General features: G+C 39.4%; 1 protein-coding gene across 3 annotated transcripts in view; it reads left to right on the top strand.

Moving 5' to 3' along the window:
- LOC135278028 (integrator complex subunit 8-like) overlaps nt 1–18030 on the top strand; it is a 49990-nt gene extending 31960 nt beyond the window's left edge. For all 3 annotated transcript variants that reach the window (XM_064384396.1, XM_064384395.1, XM_064384397.1), the window contains 6 exons: nt 25–200; nt 1325–1458; nt 3634–3744; nt 6679–6880; nt 12314–12435; nt 17410–18030. In XM_064384396.1, coding sequence (XP_064240466.1) covers nt 25–200; nt 1325–1458; nt 3634–3744; nt 6679–6880; nt 12314–12435; nt 17410–17661 — 997 coding nt within the window. In that variant the 3' untranslated portion in view covers nt 17662–18030. The remainder of the gene's footprint in view (nt 1–24; nt 201–1324; nt 1459–3633; nt 3745–6678; nt 6881–12313; nt 12436–17409) is intronic.
- Nucleotides 18031–18308: the final 278 nt, after the last annotated feature.

Genomic DNA, 18308 nt, shown 5'->3' with positions numbered 1-18308 from the left:
TTACAATATTTCTTACTGATCTAGGAACGTGTGTCTGGGATTGGAAGATCTGCAGTATGTTTTCATGATTTCTTCACATGAGCTTTTCATTACATTGTTGAAAGATGAAGAACGAAAGCTACTTGTTGATCAGATGAGGAAGAGATCCCCTAGAGTAAATCTGTGCATTAAACCTGTAACTTCATTTTATGATATCCCAGGTTAGCTCTCCAGTCTGCCAGCTAATATGTTGGCATGTTTTGTCCCTCTATTCAAATTACCATGGAAACATATTTGAGGATTCTCTCTTATTTGTTGTAATTAACACTTTTGTTGGTAATTAATAGAAATTCACCTCTCTTTGATATCAGATTTCTGTATACTCAGTTATGTGCGAGCTCGGCCGACCCAATGATTAGTGCAGAATCAGGCCTAGATACATGAAAAATTTTAGCTGGGGGAATAGACCAAGGTAACACTGTTGCCAATATGTTCATGCAGGTAACAACAAAAATGGGGAGAGGAGTGGTGAGAGATGCTGGGACCAAAAAGAGGACAGACGTTCGTGCATGTCAGTCTGTATAACTGTGCTAGTATCTGCTGGCTGAACTGCTTTGGCAGTATTGCCATTTTTGGCTTATTTGTTTGATTTTTTTTTTTCCCATTTTTGCCTTTACAAATACAAGCAGAAAATACAGTGCTATTTTAAAATAAGAAACATAAACTTCAAAATTTAGTATAGATGAGAGAGAATTCGGTTGGTTTTACAAAAGCACAATTTTAGCTTCTTTGATCTTCACTAGATTTAAACTGGTTGAATGTCCAGTTGTAGAGGAAAAGAGTAAGGTTAACACATATAGAACTGCTGGAAATGCATTACTGAAGACCGCCTCTGATAGCTGAGCTGTAATTAGGGATTTTGGTAATGATTTTCGGGTCTCTGGGAAGAACATGCCCCCTTCTCTCTCAGAAAACACATGCTTAATGTTTATTACTCAAAATTAACATTTTATAAATACTTTTGTTAGTATATTATGTTCAAAAGTAGGAACCTATATGTTAACTCTTTTCATATATTCCACATAGTTGCTTTGCATGAACTTAATATTTTTATCTTGTTTATATGTTCGTTATCTTTATTTTTAAAATGCATGCACTTACTAAATGTAGATATAACAAAGTTGTGTTAGGTTATCTATGTGAGGATAAAGTTAATATGTAATATACACTATGATCAGTTCTCAAGATGATAGCAGCTTTTAATTTATAGATATAATAATTTAAATTGTCATTCTCAGAGCTGTATTTTTGAATTAAATTGTTGAAACATAAATCTTTGTTTTAGCCTCAGCAAGTGTCAACATTGGTCAGTTAGAGCATCAACTTATATTGTCAGTGGATCCTTGGAGGATTAGACAGATTTTAATTGAATTACATGGTATGACTTCAGAGCGCCAATTCTGGACAGTGTCTAATAAGGTAAGAAACCCTTTGTCAAGACCAGATACGAAAATTGCCCTTGTTTTTTAGTTAATTTAATAGAAAAGCTGTTCCCTGACCTTTTTAATAAGGACCTCTTCTGCTTAACAGTTTTAAGACCTTCCCATGACCATAATTGCATTTTTAAACATCCATTGACAGAGAAAGTAGAAAATGTCAGAAACAAAAAGATACCGTTGAGTAGCATCTAAAAATGAGATTTTCCATTTGTTGACAAAATATCTACATGCATTTTGTTTATGTTTTTGAGATGGAGTCTCTCTTTGTCACCCAGGCTGGAGTGCAGTGGTGCTGTCTTGGTTTATTGCAACCTCTGCCTCCCAGGTTCAAGTGATTCTCCTGCCTCAGCCTCCCAGGTAGCTAGGTAGCTGGGATTATAGGCACCTGTCACCATGCCTAGCTAATTTTTATATTTTTAGTAGAGATGGAGTTTCACCATGTTGGCCAGGATGGTCTTGAACTCCTGACCACAAGTGATCTGCCTGCCTTGGTCTCCCAAAGTGCTGGGATTACAGACATGAGCCACCATGTCTGGCTGCATTTTAAATATAATTGTAAATATATGTAAATGGTATATTATTTATGCAGTCTATAGCCAGTACATGCTGTGTGTTGTGTAGGGTATTTTATTTTTGGTTTTTTAATACCCTCTTGAAATCTAAAGCCTACACTTTGGAATTAGTTCATTAATACTTCATTATAGAACATTTTTGGTTTTAAATGTTCCTTTAAAAAAATCCCAGCTAATATATTTACCTGTTTCTGAGTTTATTTATTAGAAAGTTTTCCTGCATAGAAAGTACAAATAGAAGTAGTTTCTAAGGCACCATTTCAGTGGAATATAGCTTAAAGATAGAAAGGAAGTAATCTACAGATACAGGAGAAATTAAAGCAATATGGTAATGCTCCTAACTATATCCTTACTCCAGCCAGAAATATGGGTTTTTTTTTTTTGAGACGGAGTTTTGCTCTTGTTGCCGAGGCTGGTGTGCAATGGCGCAATCTCAGCTCACTGCATCCACCTCTCAGGTTCAAGTGATTGTCCTGCCTCAGCCTCCCAAGTAGCTGGGATCACAGGCATGTGCCACCATACCCGGCTAATTTTGTATTTTTAGTAGAGACGAGTTTCTCCAGGGAAATCTCAAACTCTCACCCTCAAGTGATCCACTCAACTCAGCCTTCCAAAGTGCTGGGACTATAGGCATGAGCCACTGTGCCCAGCCTGTATTTTTTAAAATAGGGTTTAAACATACAAGTACAGAAAAAGGAAAAAAAATGCTCTAAAAATTAGTTGGGCTTTTTTTTTTTAGCATTGATGCTATTTATTAGTGTGAATCTTTAAGATGAGGGCAGATGCAGTGGCTCATTCATGTAATCCCAGCACTCTGAGGAGCTGAGGTGAGTGGATCACTTGAGGCCGGGAGTTCAAGACCAGCCTAGCCAATGTGGTGAAACCCTGTCTCTACTAAAAATAACAAAAATTAGCCGGGCATGATGGTGTGCACCTGTATTTCCAGCTATTTGGGAGGCTGAGGCAGGAGAATCACTTGAATCTGGGAGGCAGAGGTTGAAGTGAGCAGAGAGCACGCCACTGCACTCCAGCATGGGCAACAGAGTGAGACTCTGTCTCAAAAAGCAAAAACCAAAAATTTTAAAGATGTACAAGTATAGCATAATAGTTAATTATAGGACATTCTGGGATTAACTGCCTGCTTTAGTTTGAATGTCAGCTTCATACTTAAATAGCTGTATAATCTTGAACAAGTTATTTAACTTCTTTGTGTTTCAGTTTCCTCATTTGCAAAATGATAATAGTAGCATAATAGTACTCACCTTAGTATTGTTGTGAGGATTACCTGAATTAAGATATATAAAACTCCTAGTCTTTGTCTTTTTTTGCTAACAGTAATCCTTCAGAAAGTCCCAATCCATTATTTATTACGCACTGATTGTAGTGAATATGTTCATTTTCATCAGCGTTATATTATGGCTGTCATTTTCCTTTCTCTTTAAGAGACCACCTGTGAATTATTTTTTTTAGTGCGATTAAAGATTATTGAAAGAGTCTTATCTAGATTTGGCTTTCTCTGTGTGCGTGTGTGTGTGTGTGTGTGTATGTATGTGCGTATATATGTATTTTTTTGTTTCTTTTAGTGGGAAGTACCTTCTGTCTATAGTGCTGTTATCCTGGGAATTAAAGACAATTTAACAAGAGATTTGGTTTATATTCTTATGGCCAAAGGTTTGCACTGCAGTACTGTTAAGGTGAGTAAAAGTGTGTATCAAACACCTGTTAAGAATATGCATTTATGGGGCCAGGTGCGGTGGCTCACATCTGTAATCCAGCACTTTGGGAGTCCAAGGTTGGTAGAAGAATATGCTTTATGGCCAGGTGCCGTGGCTCACACCTCTAATCCTGGCACTTTGGGAGGCTGAGGCAGGCAGATCAACTGAGGTCGAGACAGCCTGGGCAACATGGTGAAACCCTGTCTCTACTAAAAATACAAAAATTAGGTGGGTACCTGTAATCTCAAATACTCTGCAGTCTGAAGTAGGAGAATCTCTTGGGAGGTGGAGGTTAGAATGAGCTGAGATTATGTCACTGCACTCCAACCTGGGTGGCAGAGCAATACTCCATCTCAAAAAAAAAAAAAAAAAAAAAAAATCATATGCTTTACTAATTTTAGCAGGAAGTCAGGAACCAGAAATTCTTTTCCTAATCTCTGAAATTACAATCATGGCCTAAAAGGATATTTGAACAGGCATTCTGGTTTGTTCTTTTTCCTTTACCCTTATAATTAAAATGGTCTTGATCAAGTAAATGGATACTGCTCTGTGCCTTTTAAAAGTTTAGAGAACATGCAAAGATATTACTTGTAGAATTCAGTTAGTAAAGATTGTGTTCCAAGATTAAAAAACAAAATGTTTGAAGTTACTTTTGTAGTGTATTTTACATGAGTTTGCAGTCTGGGATGTTGAGACTTAAGTGGAATGTTAAATCATATAAAATAGTGCAGTTGCTTGACTGATGATACACTAACTTCTGTAGGAAGGTTAAAGACAGCATTTGGAAGGCAGAAATGAACTAAAATTGAGAGTTAAATAAGTTATCTATGTCCCCACACCAGCAGCATCTGTGATATTTGATAACTTTTATTTGAAGACAGGGTGTTGCCCTGTCACCCAGACCGGGGTGTAGTGGCACGACCACGGCTCAGTGCAGCCTCAACTTTCCTGGGCTCAAGCGATCTTCCCACCTCAGCCCCCTAAGTAGCTGGAACCACAGGCATGCGCCACCACGCCCAGCTTATTTGAAATAAATTTTTTTTGTAGAGACAGAGTCTTACTATATTGCCCAGGCTGGTCTTGAACTCCTGGGCTCAAACAGTCCTTCCACATCGGCATCCCAAAGTGCTAGCATTACAGGCATGAGTCACTAAACATGGCCAGAACTTGCTGGAAATACAAATTCTGGGGCCCTATCCTAGACCTAATGAATCAAATTCTGGGATGGGGCACAACATCTTTTAAAATAAGCCCTCGAAGTAATTTTGTTGCATGCTAAAGTTTGAGAACTGCTGCTCTAGATCAACATTGTCCAGCGGAAACATAATGCAGGCCATGTATGTAATCTATAATTTCATAAAGTGAGGTTGATTTAAATGATTTATTTAACTCAATATGTCTAAACTATCATTTCAACCTGTAATTGATAGAAAAAGTTGAGATGTTTTACATTCTTTTAAAAATATATGTGATAAGTCTTCCAAATCCAGTAAGTATTTTATACTTTACAGAATAATCTCTCAATTTGGACCGGTCACATTTCACATGCTCAACAGCCATATCTAGCTAGTGGCTGCCATATTGGGCAGTGCATCATGAGACAATTGTAAGCCATTGAGAAGTTTTAATAGAGGAATGTAGTTAGCATTAGCAGCTTTTCTCCTTCCACACCTCACATAACATTTACTGGGCACAGAGACTGTTCTGCAATTTCATATACATTTGTTATTTCATTTGTTCATGAAAAGTTTGTGAAAGGTATGATCTCAATTTTAAAGGTATTACATTCTCCAAGGGCACACAGCTAGTAAATGTCACAAGTGTTAGAAAGGATAGAAGAAAACATATTAGCGAAATATTTAGGAGGTAAAATCTGGAAGCAATTGGTAACTGATTTAACGTCGAAGGCAAGAGAGGGAGAAAGAATTGAGCGTGATGCTCACACTTCTGGTTTGGGAGTCAGAACAGGTGGCAATGCCAGCAAGTGAATGTGCAAAAGCACATTTTGCAGAGCAGATAATGAGTCTTATGTTTACATTTTTAATTTGAGGCTATGATCGGAAACAGCCTGAAGCTTGGAGAATGGTCTGGACTGGAGTTACAGATTTGGAAGTTACCAAAGATCACCCAGAGAGAATATGAAGAGCATGAGACCCTAGGGAATGCAACACTAGGTCCAGGAAAGAGTGGTGTGATGGGTGTGAGCAGCAGACAGATGTAGAGGGTGTAATTGCTAGGGGAAAAGAAAATGTCAGGAAAAGGATGATACATAGCACCGAGTTGCAGCTCTTCATTCCTGTAAGATAACAGACGAGTGTTCAGTAGATTGGACGATTAAAAGATCTCTGGCTTATGAGAGCTATTTCTTTGTAAAGATGGGGGTGGAAGCCAGATGATTGGAGTGAAGTATGTGGAGAAATAGAATCTAGTCTTTGGAAACATGTGACTAAGATGAGTAGGAAAGGACTTAGATAATAGCTGATTTAATTTACTTGATTTGTTAGCCGATTTTATAGGCTAGTAGGGTGGTGTGCGAAGATCTTAGAATGTGCAACCCTTGAATGGTCTATGATCTAATTCTGAATATGTTGGATAGAGAAGGGTGCTTGCAATAGAATTTTACACCCATAAAATATGGAAGTCTTTGGTTATTTTATAACTTTTATAAAACTTGTTTAACAATATAGCATGTATTTTATATTGTTTATTGGATTTTTAAAATTACGAATGTATTAATATTTATTGGACTAAATAATACAGGGATGAGGAAAAGAGAGTCTAGCATCACTACCTGAAATAAGCAACGTTAACCTTTTGAATTAATCCTTCTCCTCTTTGCTCTGTCATCATAAAGACACACATTTTTTGGCTCCAAAGGAAAGGTGACCCAGGCTGCTCTTTTTCTTTTCACAGGACTTCTCCCATGCTAAACAGCTCTTTGCTGCTTGTTTGGAGTTGGTAACAGAGTTCTCACCAAAGCTTCGTCAGGTCATGCTGAATGAGATGTTGCTTTTGGATATTCATACACACGAAACTGGGACAGGGCAGGCAGGAGAGAGACCGCCATCCGACCTTATTAGTAGGGTCCGAGGCTACCTGGAAATGAGGCTTCCTGGTAAGACTGTTTCACAAAGACAAATTTCTGAAACTCAGTACTCAAATAATTGTGGGGGGAAATTTAAAATAACATTCACTTGAGTCTGTCATCTTTAAAAAAAAATTATTTCACTCCTAAAACAGAATTTGGGTTTGGTGTTCACTTGAGAACGTTGGGAAAAATGAAGGAAACGGTTCGTTCCCTGGGATTTCTGTAACAAGGTACCACCAACTGGGTGACTTAAAACAACAGAAGTGTATTCTCTCCCAGTTCTGGAGGCCAGCTGTCTGAAATCGAAGTGTCTGCAGGGCTGTGCTGCCCCCAGAGGCTCCAAGAAAGACTCTGCTTTGCGTCTTCCTAGCTTCTGGTGGCCCAGCAATCTTTGGCTTGTGGCTACATTGCTCCAGTCTCCGCTGCTGTCTTCACATGGCCTTCTCCCTGTGTATGTCTGTGTTCTCTCCTTATAAGGACACCGGTGGGTCATTGGATCTAGGTTCCACCCTAATCCAGCTGACCTCCTCGTATCTAATTACATCTGCAAAGACTGTTTCCAAATAAGGTCACATTGTCAGGTTCCAAGTACAAATCAATTTTGGGGGATACTTCTACACAGTAGAGAAACTATATTGCAATTTTCCGGTGTTTGAAACAATTAGAATGTCCTTGAGTGTACAGGTTGAAGTTTTATTTTCTCGTTAGCAGCCACAAAATGCCCTCACACTGATTGCCAGTGAGCTAGAAATTCACCTGTGTCTACTTTAGGAACAGATCTTGGGTGCTTAATTCCGATTGTAAATGTCTTACTATGAAAAGGGGCTTACCATATAAATGATCATCTATGACATATATAAATCGATCATCTATGACATATATAAATCTTTCTTAGTTAAAGCAGCTTCTTTCTTTTCTATTTTAGGAGTATTTAGAGCAATTAAATCATACTGTACACATTTAATAGTATAAACAGTGAAATTGCATTGTAAAGGAAGGTGCTAGTAATGTGTCGGAACAGAAACAAGTGCTACCGTCTTGAGTCTTTTGGGTTAATTTCTAATTACAGTCTAATTTCCGAGGCCAGGCATGGTGGCTCACGCCTGTAATCCAAGCACTTTGGAGGCCAAGGTGGGCAGATCACCTGAGGTCGAGAGTTCAAGTCTAATTTCCAGCAGGGTCATGCAGTCATAGATCCCAACTTTTTAGTACCCTATAGAGAGAACACCTTTGACCTTTAACACATCAGTGCTTTTAAATGTTGTAATGTCTTCATGAGAATTGATCTAACAATATGCTGGCATTAAAGCACACATGCTGCTGATATACGTTTCCTTTTTAAAAGCTGGAGGTAGGTGAGGTAGGTTTTCCATACAGGATTTTTCTAAAATCAAAAAGAATGTTTAAACCCTGTTCGTTGAGTGCTAACTACATGTTAGGCATTGTTCTAAGCTTTAGGTGCATAACTCATTTAGTCCTCGTAGCAGCTCCATGAAGCACCTGCTATTTCCTTATCCCTATTTTATAACTAAGAAACTGAGGTGCAGAGAGGTTGAGGAATTTGCCCACAGTCACACAGAAAGAGACAGAACTATGACTTTACTCTGTCAGCCCAGCTTTGAAGCCTATGCTCTTACTCTTTGAAATGGTTGAAATGCCTTTAAATAATTAGTCTTTGTACTACCGTTTTGGCCTAACAGTTTGTAGTTCACATCAGTTTTTTGGGGATAGGGAGGGCTTACTCTTTGAAATGGGTGAAAATGCCTTTAAATAATTAGTCTTTGTATTACCGTTTCAGCTTAACAGTTTGTAGTTCACATCAGTTTTTTGGGCGTAGGGAGTGTAAAGGACTGATAGCGTTGCATATAATTTTTGTAAACTCCTAACTTATTAAATGTTCAGCAACTTGTCCTGTAGCTTGTGCTTATAAACAGTACCGAAAATTAAAAAAAAAAAAGTACTGAAAATAAGAAGGAGTATGGATGTGGTGGCTTATGCCTGTAATCCCAGCACTTTGGGAGGCCGAGGTGGCCAGATCACTGGAGGCCAGGAGATTGAGACCAGCCTGGCTAACATGGAGAAACCCTGTCTCTACTAAAAATACAAAAATAGCTGGGTGTGGTGGTGCATGCCTGTAATTCCAGCTACTCGGGAGGCTGAGGCAGGAGAATCACTTGAACCTAGGAGGCAGAGGTTGTGGTGAGCTGATGTCGCTACCACTGCTCTCCAGCCTGGGCAACAAGATTGAAACTCAGTCTCAAAAAAAAAAACAAATAAAATAAGAAGGAAAGGTGCTATTGTTTCAAATAGGAAGAACACTAAAATGATCTTTTTCCACAGGTACAGTTCTTGTCTTTGACTTCGACCAGGCCTCAATTACGGACTAAGCTATCTGAGTCTGGCATAGCCTCGTGGCTGTGATGCTCTCACAGCTCTGTACTCCAGTACCGCTGAAAGCGTCAGGGTTGATAGGCATGGTCTCTCCATGGAGAGCATCATCTGCCACCTTTTCTGCTCTCCTTTAAGGAAAAAAATTCCCTAGTCATAGAAGGCCGATTTCTGGATGAATTAGATGCATGCCCCTCTGTAGAACACAGAAGGGGAAGCACTCTTTTACATGGGTTGACCTGGCTTTATTATCAGGAACAAGAAGTGATCGTAACTGACAAGAAATTCAGCTTTTTAGTTACTACAGAAATAAGGGGCCAGGCGTGGTTGCTCACCCTGTAATCATTCCAGCTCATCCCAGGCTGAGGCAGGAGCACAGCTTGAGGCCAGGAGTTTGAGACCACCCTGGGCAACATAGTGAGACTGTCTCTACAAAAAAATACAGAAATAACCTGGGCATGGTAGTGTGTACCTAGAGTCCCAGCTATCATGGAGGCTCAGGGAGGCTGAGTTAGGAAAATTGTCTGAGCCAGGGAGATCAAGGCCGCAGCGAGCTGAGATGGCACCACTGCTCTCCAACCGGGGTGACAGAGCGAGACCCTGTCTCAAAAAAAAGGTAGGATGAGGGGGCTACAAATTTATTGTAAGACCAGTTATATGTCTGGAGAGAGACCTTGACTTTTAATACCTTTGTAGCTAAGTAGGATGCCTTTTTTTAAAATTTTAAAATTTTTAATTTTTTTTGAGCCAGGCCTTCTTTCTATTCCTCTGGCTGGAGTGCAGTCTCCACCTCCTGGGCTCAAGCAAGGCTCCCAACTCAGCCTCCCTTGGTAGCTGGGACTACAGGTGTTCACCACCACAACTGGCTAGTTTTTGTATTTTTCTGTAGCGATGGAGTTACGGAGTTTCGCCATGTTGCCCAGACTGGTCTCAAACTCATGGACCCGTTTCTAGATTCTGATTCTCCCTTAAGAATTATTCCTCTAGGCCGGGCACAGTAGCTTGTGCCTATAATGCCAGCACTTTGGGAGGCTGAGGCAGGTGGATCACAAGGTCAGGAGTTCGAGACCAGCCTGGCCAATCAATATGGTGAAACCCCATCTCTACTAAAAATACAAAAATTAGCCAGGTGTGGTGGCACGTGCCTGTTGTCCCAGCTACTCGGGAGGTTGAGGCAGAAGAATCGCTTCAGCCCAGGAGGTGGAGGTTGCAGTGAGCCGAGATCGTGCCACTGCACTTCAGCCTGGGCAACAGAGCCAGACTCCACCTCAAAAAAAAAAAAAAATTATTCCTCTAGTCAGCCGGCATTACTAATCAGAGTGTCAGGTGATGAAGCTTTGAGTGAGAGTGCCCGATGATGAAAGGAATCCTTTTGGCAAAATGTATAGAACTCAATGATGTGCATGTATTTGGGGAACTAATCTCACTTCTGTCTTCTTCTTTTTTTTTTTTTGAGACAAAGTCTTACTCTGTCACCCAAGGTGGAGTACAGTGGCACGATCTCGGCTCACTTCAGCCTCCACCTCGTAGGTTCACGTGATTCTCCTGCCTCAGCCTCCTTAGTAGCTGGGATTACAGGCGTGAGTCACCGCACCTGGCCTGTTCCTTCTTTAGAAGATGATGCAAATAATGTATTTTTATTTTGCTGTGTTCTTATGCATCTTTTTTGTTATGTCAAATCTTTTTTTCTTTTGGAGTAAGTTGAGAGTTAAATAAATAGTCATAGGCCCTATCTTTTTAGAAAAACTGAGAAATATAGTTACCCTAGAAAAGGAGGCGTTTAATAAATCTCCCCATTTTCAGCCTTAACGTTGTTATTCAGGATTCATTTTGGTTTCTTTGCCTTTTTCCTGAAGTACATTAAAACCTGATGTTACGTACTTTGAGCCACAAAAAATCACAATATATTAGGGTATATTTAACAATTATTTATTTCAAAGGAAGTAATGTTCAAAATAAGCCTGGGTTATTTTTTTCATATTACTTACCTAAAATTGTTTCTGGTGCAGTAAATGTTTGTTGAATAACTTGTCTCTTATGAGTATTTTAATCAGAAAAACAAATAGGATAAATATGTCAACTCAGATTCTATTACAGTTTGATGGTTTACCTACTTTGCTGTAAATGTGCTGAAAGTTTATTCCATACTATTTTGTACTTGTTTTATTTGTGTGATTGTTGTCTGCTCATTTGAATGATAAACTTCTGGAAGATAAGTGTCTACTCTTAGATTTGCACAAAGGAATTTTGACTCCTAACGATCGGTGATTTTGTTGATTAATGGGGGGAACATGCAATCTGTTGTTGGGAAATTTTGCAGAAATGTGTGAAATGTTAGTATTTTTTTATTTTTATTTTTTCTGTAGCCATTGGTTTTCAAATTTTATTGATTGATTGATTGAGACAATGTCTTGCTCTGTCATCCACGATGGCTGCATTGGCATGGTCATAGCTCATTGTAACCTGAAACTTTTGGGCTCCAGAGATCCTCCTGCCTCAGCCTCCCGAATACAGGCACATGTTGCCACTCTTGGGTAATTTTTAAAACATTTTTTGTCGCCAAGCATGGTGGCTCACACCTGAAATCTCAGCACTTTGGGAGGCCGAGGCATGTGGATCTCTTGAGCTCAGGAGTTCGAGACCAACCTGGACAACATAATGAGAACCCATCTCTACAAAAATGCAAAAATTAGCCAGGTGTGGTGGGACCTGTGGTCCCAGCTACTTGGGGAGGTTGAGATGGAAGGATCACTTGAGCCTGGGAGGTCAAGGCTGCAGTGATCCATGATCACATCACTGTACGCCATATTGGGTGACAGAGGGAGACCCTGTCTCTTCAAAATTTTGTTGTTTGTTTTTGAGACAGGGTTTCACTCTGTTGCCCAGGCTGCTCTCAAACGCCTGGCCTCAAGTGAACCTCCTGCCTTGGCCTCCCAAAGTGTTGGCATTGCAGGTATGAGTCACCATAGCTGGCCAGTTTTTTTATTCAGTTGAACTCTGGGCAAGTATTTGCTTTGTTCTTACTTTAGTGTTGTGATAGTAATTCCACCTGTTTTCTTCTTTGCTTTTTAGATATTCCTCTTCGTCAAGTTATAGCTGAGGAGTGTGTTGCCTTTATGTTAAACTGGAGGGAAAATGAATACCTTACGCTCCAAGTTCCTGCATTTTTGCTTCAGAGTAATCCATATGTGAAGGTAATTAATGTTTAAATAAAAGAATTATTAGGATAGTATTATTATACTTGTTTAACTTTACACTACTTTGGGCATGTGTCTAATTTCTATGATACAAATGATTGGAGAAATGCTGGTTGATAGTTTTTGATAATTCATGCATTTCGTCGTGCTCTAATACATTTTTTAATACCATATAGTTGATGAGCATGTAGTCACAGATTATTTAGTTGACAGACAACACATTGGTGTAATCCTAAGGTAGTGAGAGATTCACTTTCTTTGCTTTGGTTGCTATAATCATACTCTAGAACTGATGGATACCATCAGGGATGCACTTCTTCTTGTTTCCATTTGAACACTTTACCCTCCTTTAGAATTTTACCCTTCTAAGTTTGATATGTCTGAATCTCTTAACAAGTTTGCTATTAGTAATTATTCCTCTTATGAAATAATTTATTTAGCAAATCAGTAGTAAGTTGTTTATTTTGTTGTTTTAATTATATCCTTTGCAACCTAAAGTGCTTCTGAGTACAGAAAATACCAAAACTAAAGAGAAACTGGAGGTATTTGCTAAGATTGTATGTTTCATATGTTAATATTATACACACTCTGAATAAGTAGTGGACTTTTCTCACTTTCTGGTCTTATAATTAAAAAAATAAAACATGGGATTTCACATAGTAAGTCCCTCTCTCCCTTTTTGGGTGTATTTGGTCCTTCAGATTTTCTAATTATTTCTAATTGTTGCTATTACCTTTTGTTGTTTGTCCTTATTTGCCCCAACTTGTCTTTAATAATACTTAATCCTTTAAATCTGTGTTTATCCGGGAACTCTTGTAAAACTGTACCACTTTGTAACATTTGTGTTTGGTTAGTTGTTTCTTCCTTCATATTTCATGTATGTCCTTTTAAAACCTGAGCTCATTTCATTTGTACCCTTTGAGGATTTATTGAGAGTTTGTTGATTTCTTCAGTTTTCCCCACCCCCCTTTTTGTCGTCTTTACACTTGCTCAGGAAAATTGCCATACTTGAATTATCCTTTTCTTTGAAATTTCAGACATTGAATTATATCTATCTTTTTTTTTTTTTTTTTTTTGGAAACGGAGTCCTCTCTGTCGCTCAGGCTGGAGTACAGTGGCACCATCTCGACTCACTGCAACCTGCGCCTTCCAGGTTCAAGTGATTCTTGTGCCTAAGCCTCCTAAGTAGCTGGGTTGACAGGTGTGCACTACCACACCTGGCTATTTTTTTTTTTTTTTTTTTTTTCATAGAGATGGGGTTTTGCCATGGCTGGTCTCGAACTCCTGACCGCAGGTGATCCACCCACCTGGGCCTCCCAAAGTGCTGGAATTACAGGCATAGCCACTGTGCCTGGCCTGAATCATACCTATCTCTTTAGTGAACTTTCTGGCATATGAGTTCTTAATATCTTGGGCACTTGTCTTCTTATGCCCAACGGTCTTTTCTTAGCCTTAAGAAAATCAGATGAGGGAATCATTTTGTTCCAACGTTACTGTCATTTACATGTAGAATTGTAGCTTGTTGTTGAGTGCTAAGACAGTGTAGTAATTTTTCTCTTTACCTCTGGCAGTGAATTCTGTGAGCTGTGCAGCAGGAGAGATAGGCATATGATTGTGTAATGAATGCTTGCGGGTCTGCAATGTGTAAGGACACAGGAAATTGTTTGGTAGGTTGCCTAACTCTGAGAGAGGCTGTCTCACTGCTTCCTGCAGTTCCCCTGATCTGGTCCAAAAGAGGAAGGATGTGTGGTGACTTTGTTAAAGAAAAGTCACTTAGGTGTCTCATCATGTCATCTGGTGGTTAGGGTTTTGTGTGCCACCTTCCATACATAATTGGCCTCACTGCCTTGTTAATGTCAAGGAAAAAGGAATTAAAGAAGTTTAGAATGAGGGATTGTGTTTTGAACAAAATACAATTTGGATCAGTTTCCACACTTCCAATGTAGTGTGGAATACACACGCCACACACACACACACACACACACACACACGCACGCCCATGTAGGAAAAAGTCTGAAAGGATATTAACAGCCATTATCTCTGGATAATGGGATATTAGGTGCTTTTAATGTTTTCTATTCTGTTACATATTTTCTTACTCGAATTTGTATTATGTAATCACAAATAGGAACAGAAAATTTGTAAACGTGTGACTAAAATACACCCTTTTCAAATAATATGGTCTAGTGTACCCCTTGGATCAGAGTGGGAGGCAGTGCCACATAATGGGAAGGGCACAGGATTTATAGGCACTTTCATGGTAAAAGTCTAGGTAGCAGTAGGAGGGGTTGGCAGTCACAGTGGTGCTAGTGTAGGCTAAAACCTTAGGTTGTTCCTGTGGCCTGCCAGGCCTCTTAAGGTGTGCGTGCTTCTTCTCCAGGTGTAGCTCCCCTGCCCCCTGACCTTCCAGCCCTGTGCTGGCAGCACTAGCATGCCCATGCCATGTTTCTCATTCTGCACCTGTGCACATGATGTTTGTCTTCTTAGCCTGGATGTCCTTCCCAGCTTTGCCTGTTCGTGTGGTTTCTCTGATGCTTTCTCATATTCTTTTCTGTGTACATGAGTGACTCGCTTCCTCTCTTTGCTGCCTTTGTACTGTTGTCCTGATGCGCTGCTGTTGTACCGTTGAGGTACTTCTTTTGTTGTGTTTATGCTGAATACTAAGTTATTTATCCACTTGTCTTCTCAATAATGAGCTGCTTCAGGGCACTTGATTTTTATGTTGTGCTTTCTATGATGCCCAGCACATAGTAGGTGCTCAAGAATGTTTGTGGAATTCAATTGGTTTGGGGCCTAAGACCTCTGAAAATTCTTTTTTTTTTTGAGACAGAGTTTCCCTCTTGTTGCCCAGGCTGGAGTGCAATGGCATGATCTCAGCTCACTGCAACCTCCGCCTCCCAGGTTCAATTGATTGTCCTGCCTCAGCCTCCTGGGTAGCTGGGATTACAGGCGTGCGCCACCATGTCCGGCTAATTTTGTATTTTTAGTAGAGATGGGGTTTTGCCATGTTGGCCAGACTGGTCTCAAACTCCCGACCTCAGGTGATCTGCCCGCCTCGGCCTCCCAAAGTGCTGGGATTACAGTCGTGAGCCACCGTGCCCGGCCCTGCAAATTCTTTTAAACTTATGTAATAAATTTAATGACCTAAAGTGCTATAAAGTATATAAAAAAATAAATTCAGTGACCTAAAGCATGTGATCACTGACAACGGCAGAAGTGTTTGAGCTAAGAGCTACCGTAGCCCTGGCATTACACTGCAGTAAATAGCTGCGTGTATTGCGATCCCAGTTGTCAGAGACGAGTATGTTAGGGGAGCATGCTGACTGAAATGTCTGCTAGGCTATTGGTCCATGTCCATTCACCTAGTATAGGTAGGGTTTTTATGTCATTGTCACTAGCTTTGGAAAGCCACAGTACTCTTGTTAATTTTCATAATCACAGAGTTGTGGCTATGGAGAAGAATGTCTTTGTTCTTAGAAGATATATATGGAAGCATTTAGGGATGAAATGTTGTGCCTAACTTAGTTTAATATGGTTTAACAAAACAATTTATGTAGATATATAAAGCAAGCATGGCAGAATAGTCACAATGTGTCAGGTATTTATTGAACTATTCTTTTGATTTTTCTGTTTAAAATTTTTCATAATAAAAGAATGTGGGAAGAACCGCCAGTTTTTGTCTTTATCACAATCTTGCCACCTCCTTAAAAAAGCCACCTTAAGCAATAGGGACCGCTAGAAAACTTTGTAGGTCCATTTCAGTAGGAACCAGGGGTTCCTGATGAATTCAAAATTGCTCGCTACTGCACCCTCTACAAGAGGCATGGGGTGTAAAAGTTAGTAAGAACAAGGATAAAGGGGCCCAATTCTGAATTTGGCTGGGTGCTGTGGCTCATCCCTGTAATCTTAGAACTTTGAGAGGCTGAGGCGGATGAATCACTTGAGGCCAGGAGCTCGAGACCAGCCTGGCTAACATGGTGAAACCCTGTGTCTACCAAAAATACAGAAATTAGCTGGACATGGTGGCACATGCCTGTAATTCCAGCTACTCAGGAGGCTGAGGCACAAGAATTGTTTGAGCTTAGGAGGCATAGGTTGCAGTGAGCCAAGATCATGCCACTGTACTCCAGCCTGGGTGCAGAGCAAGACCCTGTCTCAAAAAAAAAAAAAAAAAAAAAAATTCTGAATTTGATGTAAGTCAGTCTTTCTCTGCTTTTTGCTTTTAGCCTTTCCACTCTTTATTTCTGGGTGCTCCCTACATCTCAGGTCCTTGAGGCTGCTTTTATTCACATCAGTCGTTTCATGTAACCTGTCCTGCCTTACTTACCTGTCCTCCTCAGATGAACAGTAGCTTCATTCCCAATTACTACTAATTTTCTTAGAGAAAAATTGCTTTAAATCTGTATCTCTTATTTCTGGCAACTTCAGTTTCCTTATTCCTTTCCTTACTTTTCTCATTAAAACAATTTTTTTCAGTGATTAAAAGCTCTGTGTGTGTGTGTGTGTGTTTGTGAGAGAGAGAGAGAGAGAAATCTAAGCATTATTTTAATCTCACCCCCTGGGCTTTTACTACAGTTAAAATCTTGGTGTATGCCTTCCATTACGCCTTTTCTTTTTTCTGTGTAACTAACGTGGGATCGTACTATGTGTATTTAGCAACTTGTGTTTTTTTCTGCACTTGATAAATCAGGTGTCTGTTTGCATTGTCTCATTTTCATTTTCACTAGATTATAATTGTTCAGAGACAAAGTTTGTCTGCTTGAACCAGAGGATCTTTCTCAGATTCAGATCTGTCAGTAGACAGCGAGCCCTGAATTCCTCAGTTGTACAGAATGCACAGCATAAAATAACTGTGCTTAGTCTGTCTGGGCAGTCAGTCGTTGCATCTTTCCTCCAGTGTGCCTTGATAATAGAGCTAATATGCATAACGTTACAGATTATCTTTTGTGTTTTTTGTTTTTCATGTTATAGCTTGGACAGCTTTTAGCAGCTGCATGCAAAGAGCTTCCAGGCCCTAAAGAAAGTAGACGGACAGCCAAAGACCTTTGGGAAGTCGTTGTTCAAATTTGCAATGTGTCCAGTCAGCACAAGCGAGGAAATGATGGCAGAGTTAGTTTAATAAAGCAGAGGGAATCTACGCTAGGTATCATGTATCGGTATGTATTGGTATATTTCTGTCAGTTGCATTTGATTTCTTACTATTTATCCTATTTATTCTATTAACCTATTAAGGGTTGATTTCAAGAACATCAACTTTTATTCTGTGTATCATAAAGACGGACAGTCTCAGGAGTTCTGTAGTATTCGTCTGTGATGCACCTGTGTGCCATGGCCACCTTTGGAAATGTCTTCTGTTTATATGTCACTTTAAGAAATCATTTAATTAACTAGAATTCAAAATCAGCAGTGTTTCAGGTTGAATAGTATTAAAGACTTCACATGTGATTAAAACAGGGAAGAAATGTTACTAGGTTAGTATAACAATAGACTATTACATTCTTTTTCATACTTGCAGAATTGGAGCATTAAGAATAAACCTTCACCTGTAATTTTCTTTCTTGATTTCTATTATTAAATGTGTATTCAAAAATTTTTGTTTTGTAGGAGTGAACTGTTTTCTTTTATCAAAAAATTACGAGTAAGTTTAATAAAAATTGCTCTAATTACTGTTGCTGGTTTTTGTAGAATATGACTAAAAAATATTGGTTACTTCAAAAACTGATTGAATTATTATTATTTTTTTAGTTTATTTTTTTTAAGAGACAGGGTTTTTTTCTGTCACCCAAGCTGGAGTGCTGAGGTGTTTCACTCCATCTTCTAACTCTTGGGCTTAAGCAATCCTCTCACCTGAGCTTTCTGAGTAGCTGGGA

This window comes from Aotus nancymaae, unplaced genomic scaffold (genome assembly GCF_030222135.1).
Source record: "Aotus nancymaae isolate 86718 unplaced genomic scaffold, 86718_ANA_hifiasm-v0.15.2.pri h1tg000036l, whole genome shotgun sequence".
Classification (NCBI taxonomy): Eukaryota; Metazoa; Chordata; class Mammalia; order Primates; family Aotidae; genus Aotus; species Aotus nancymaae.
This window is presented reverse-complemented; position numbering and strand designations above follow the sequence as displayed.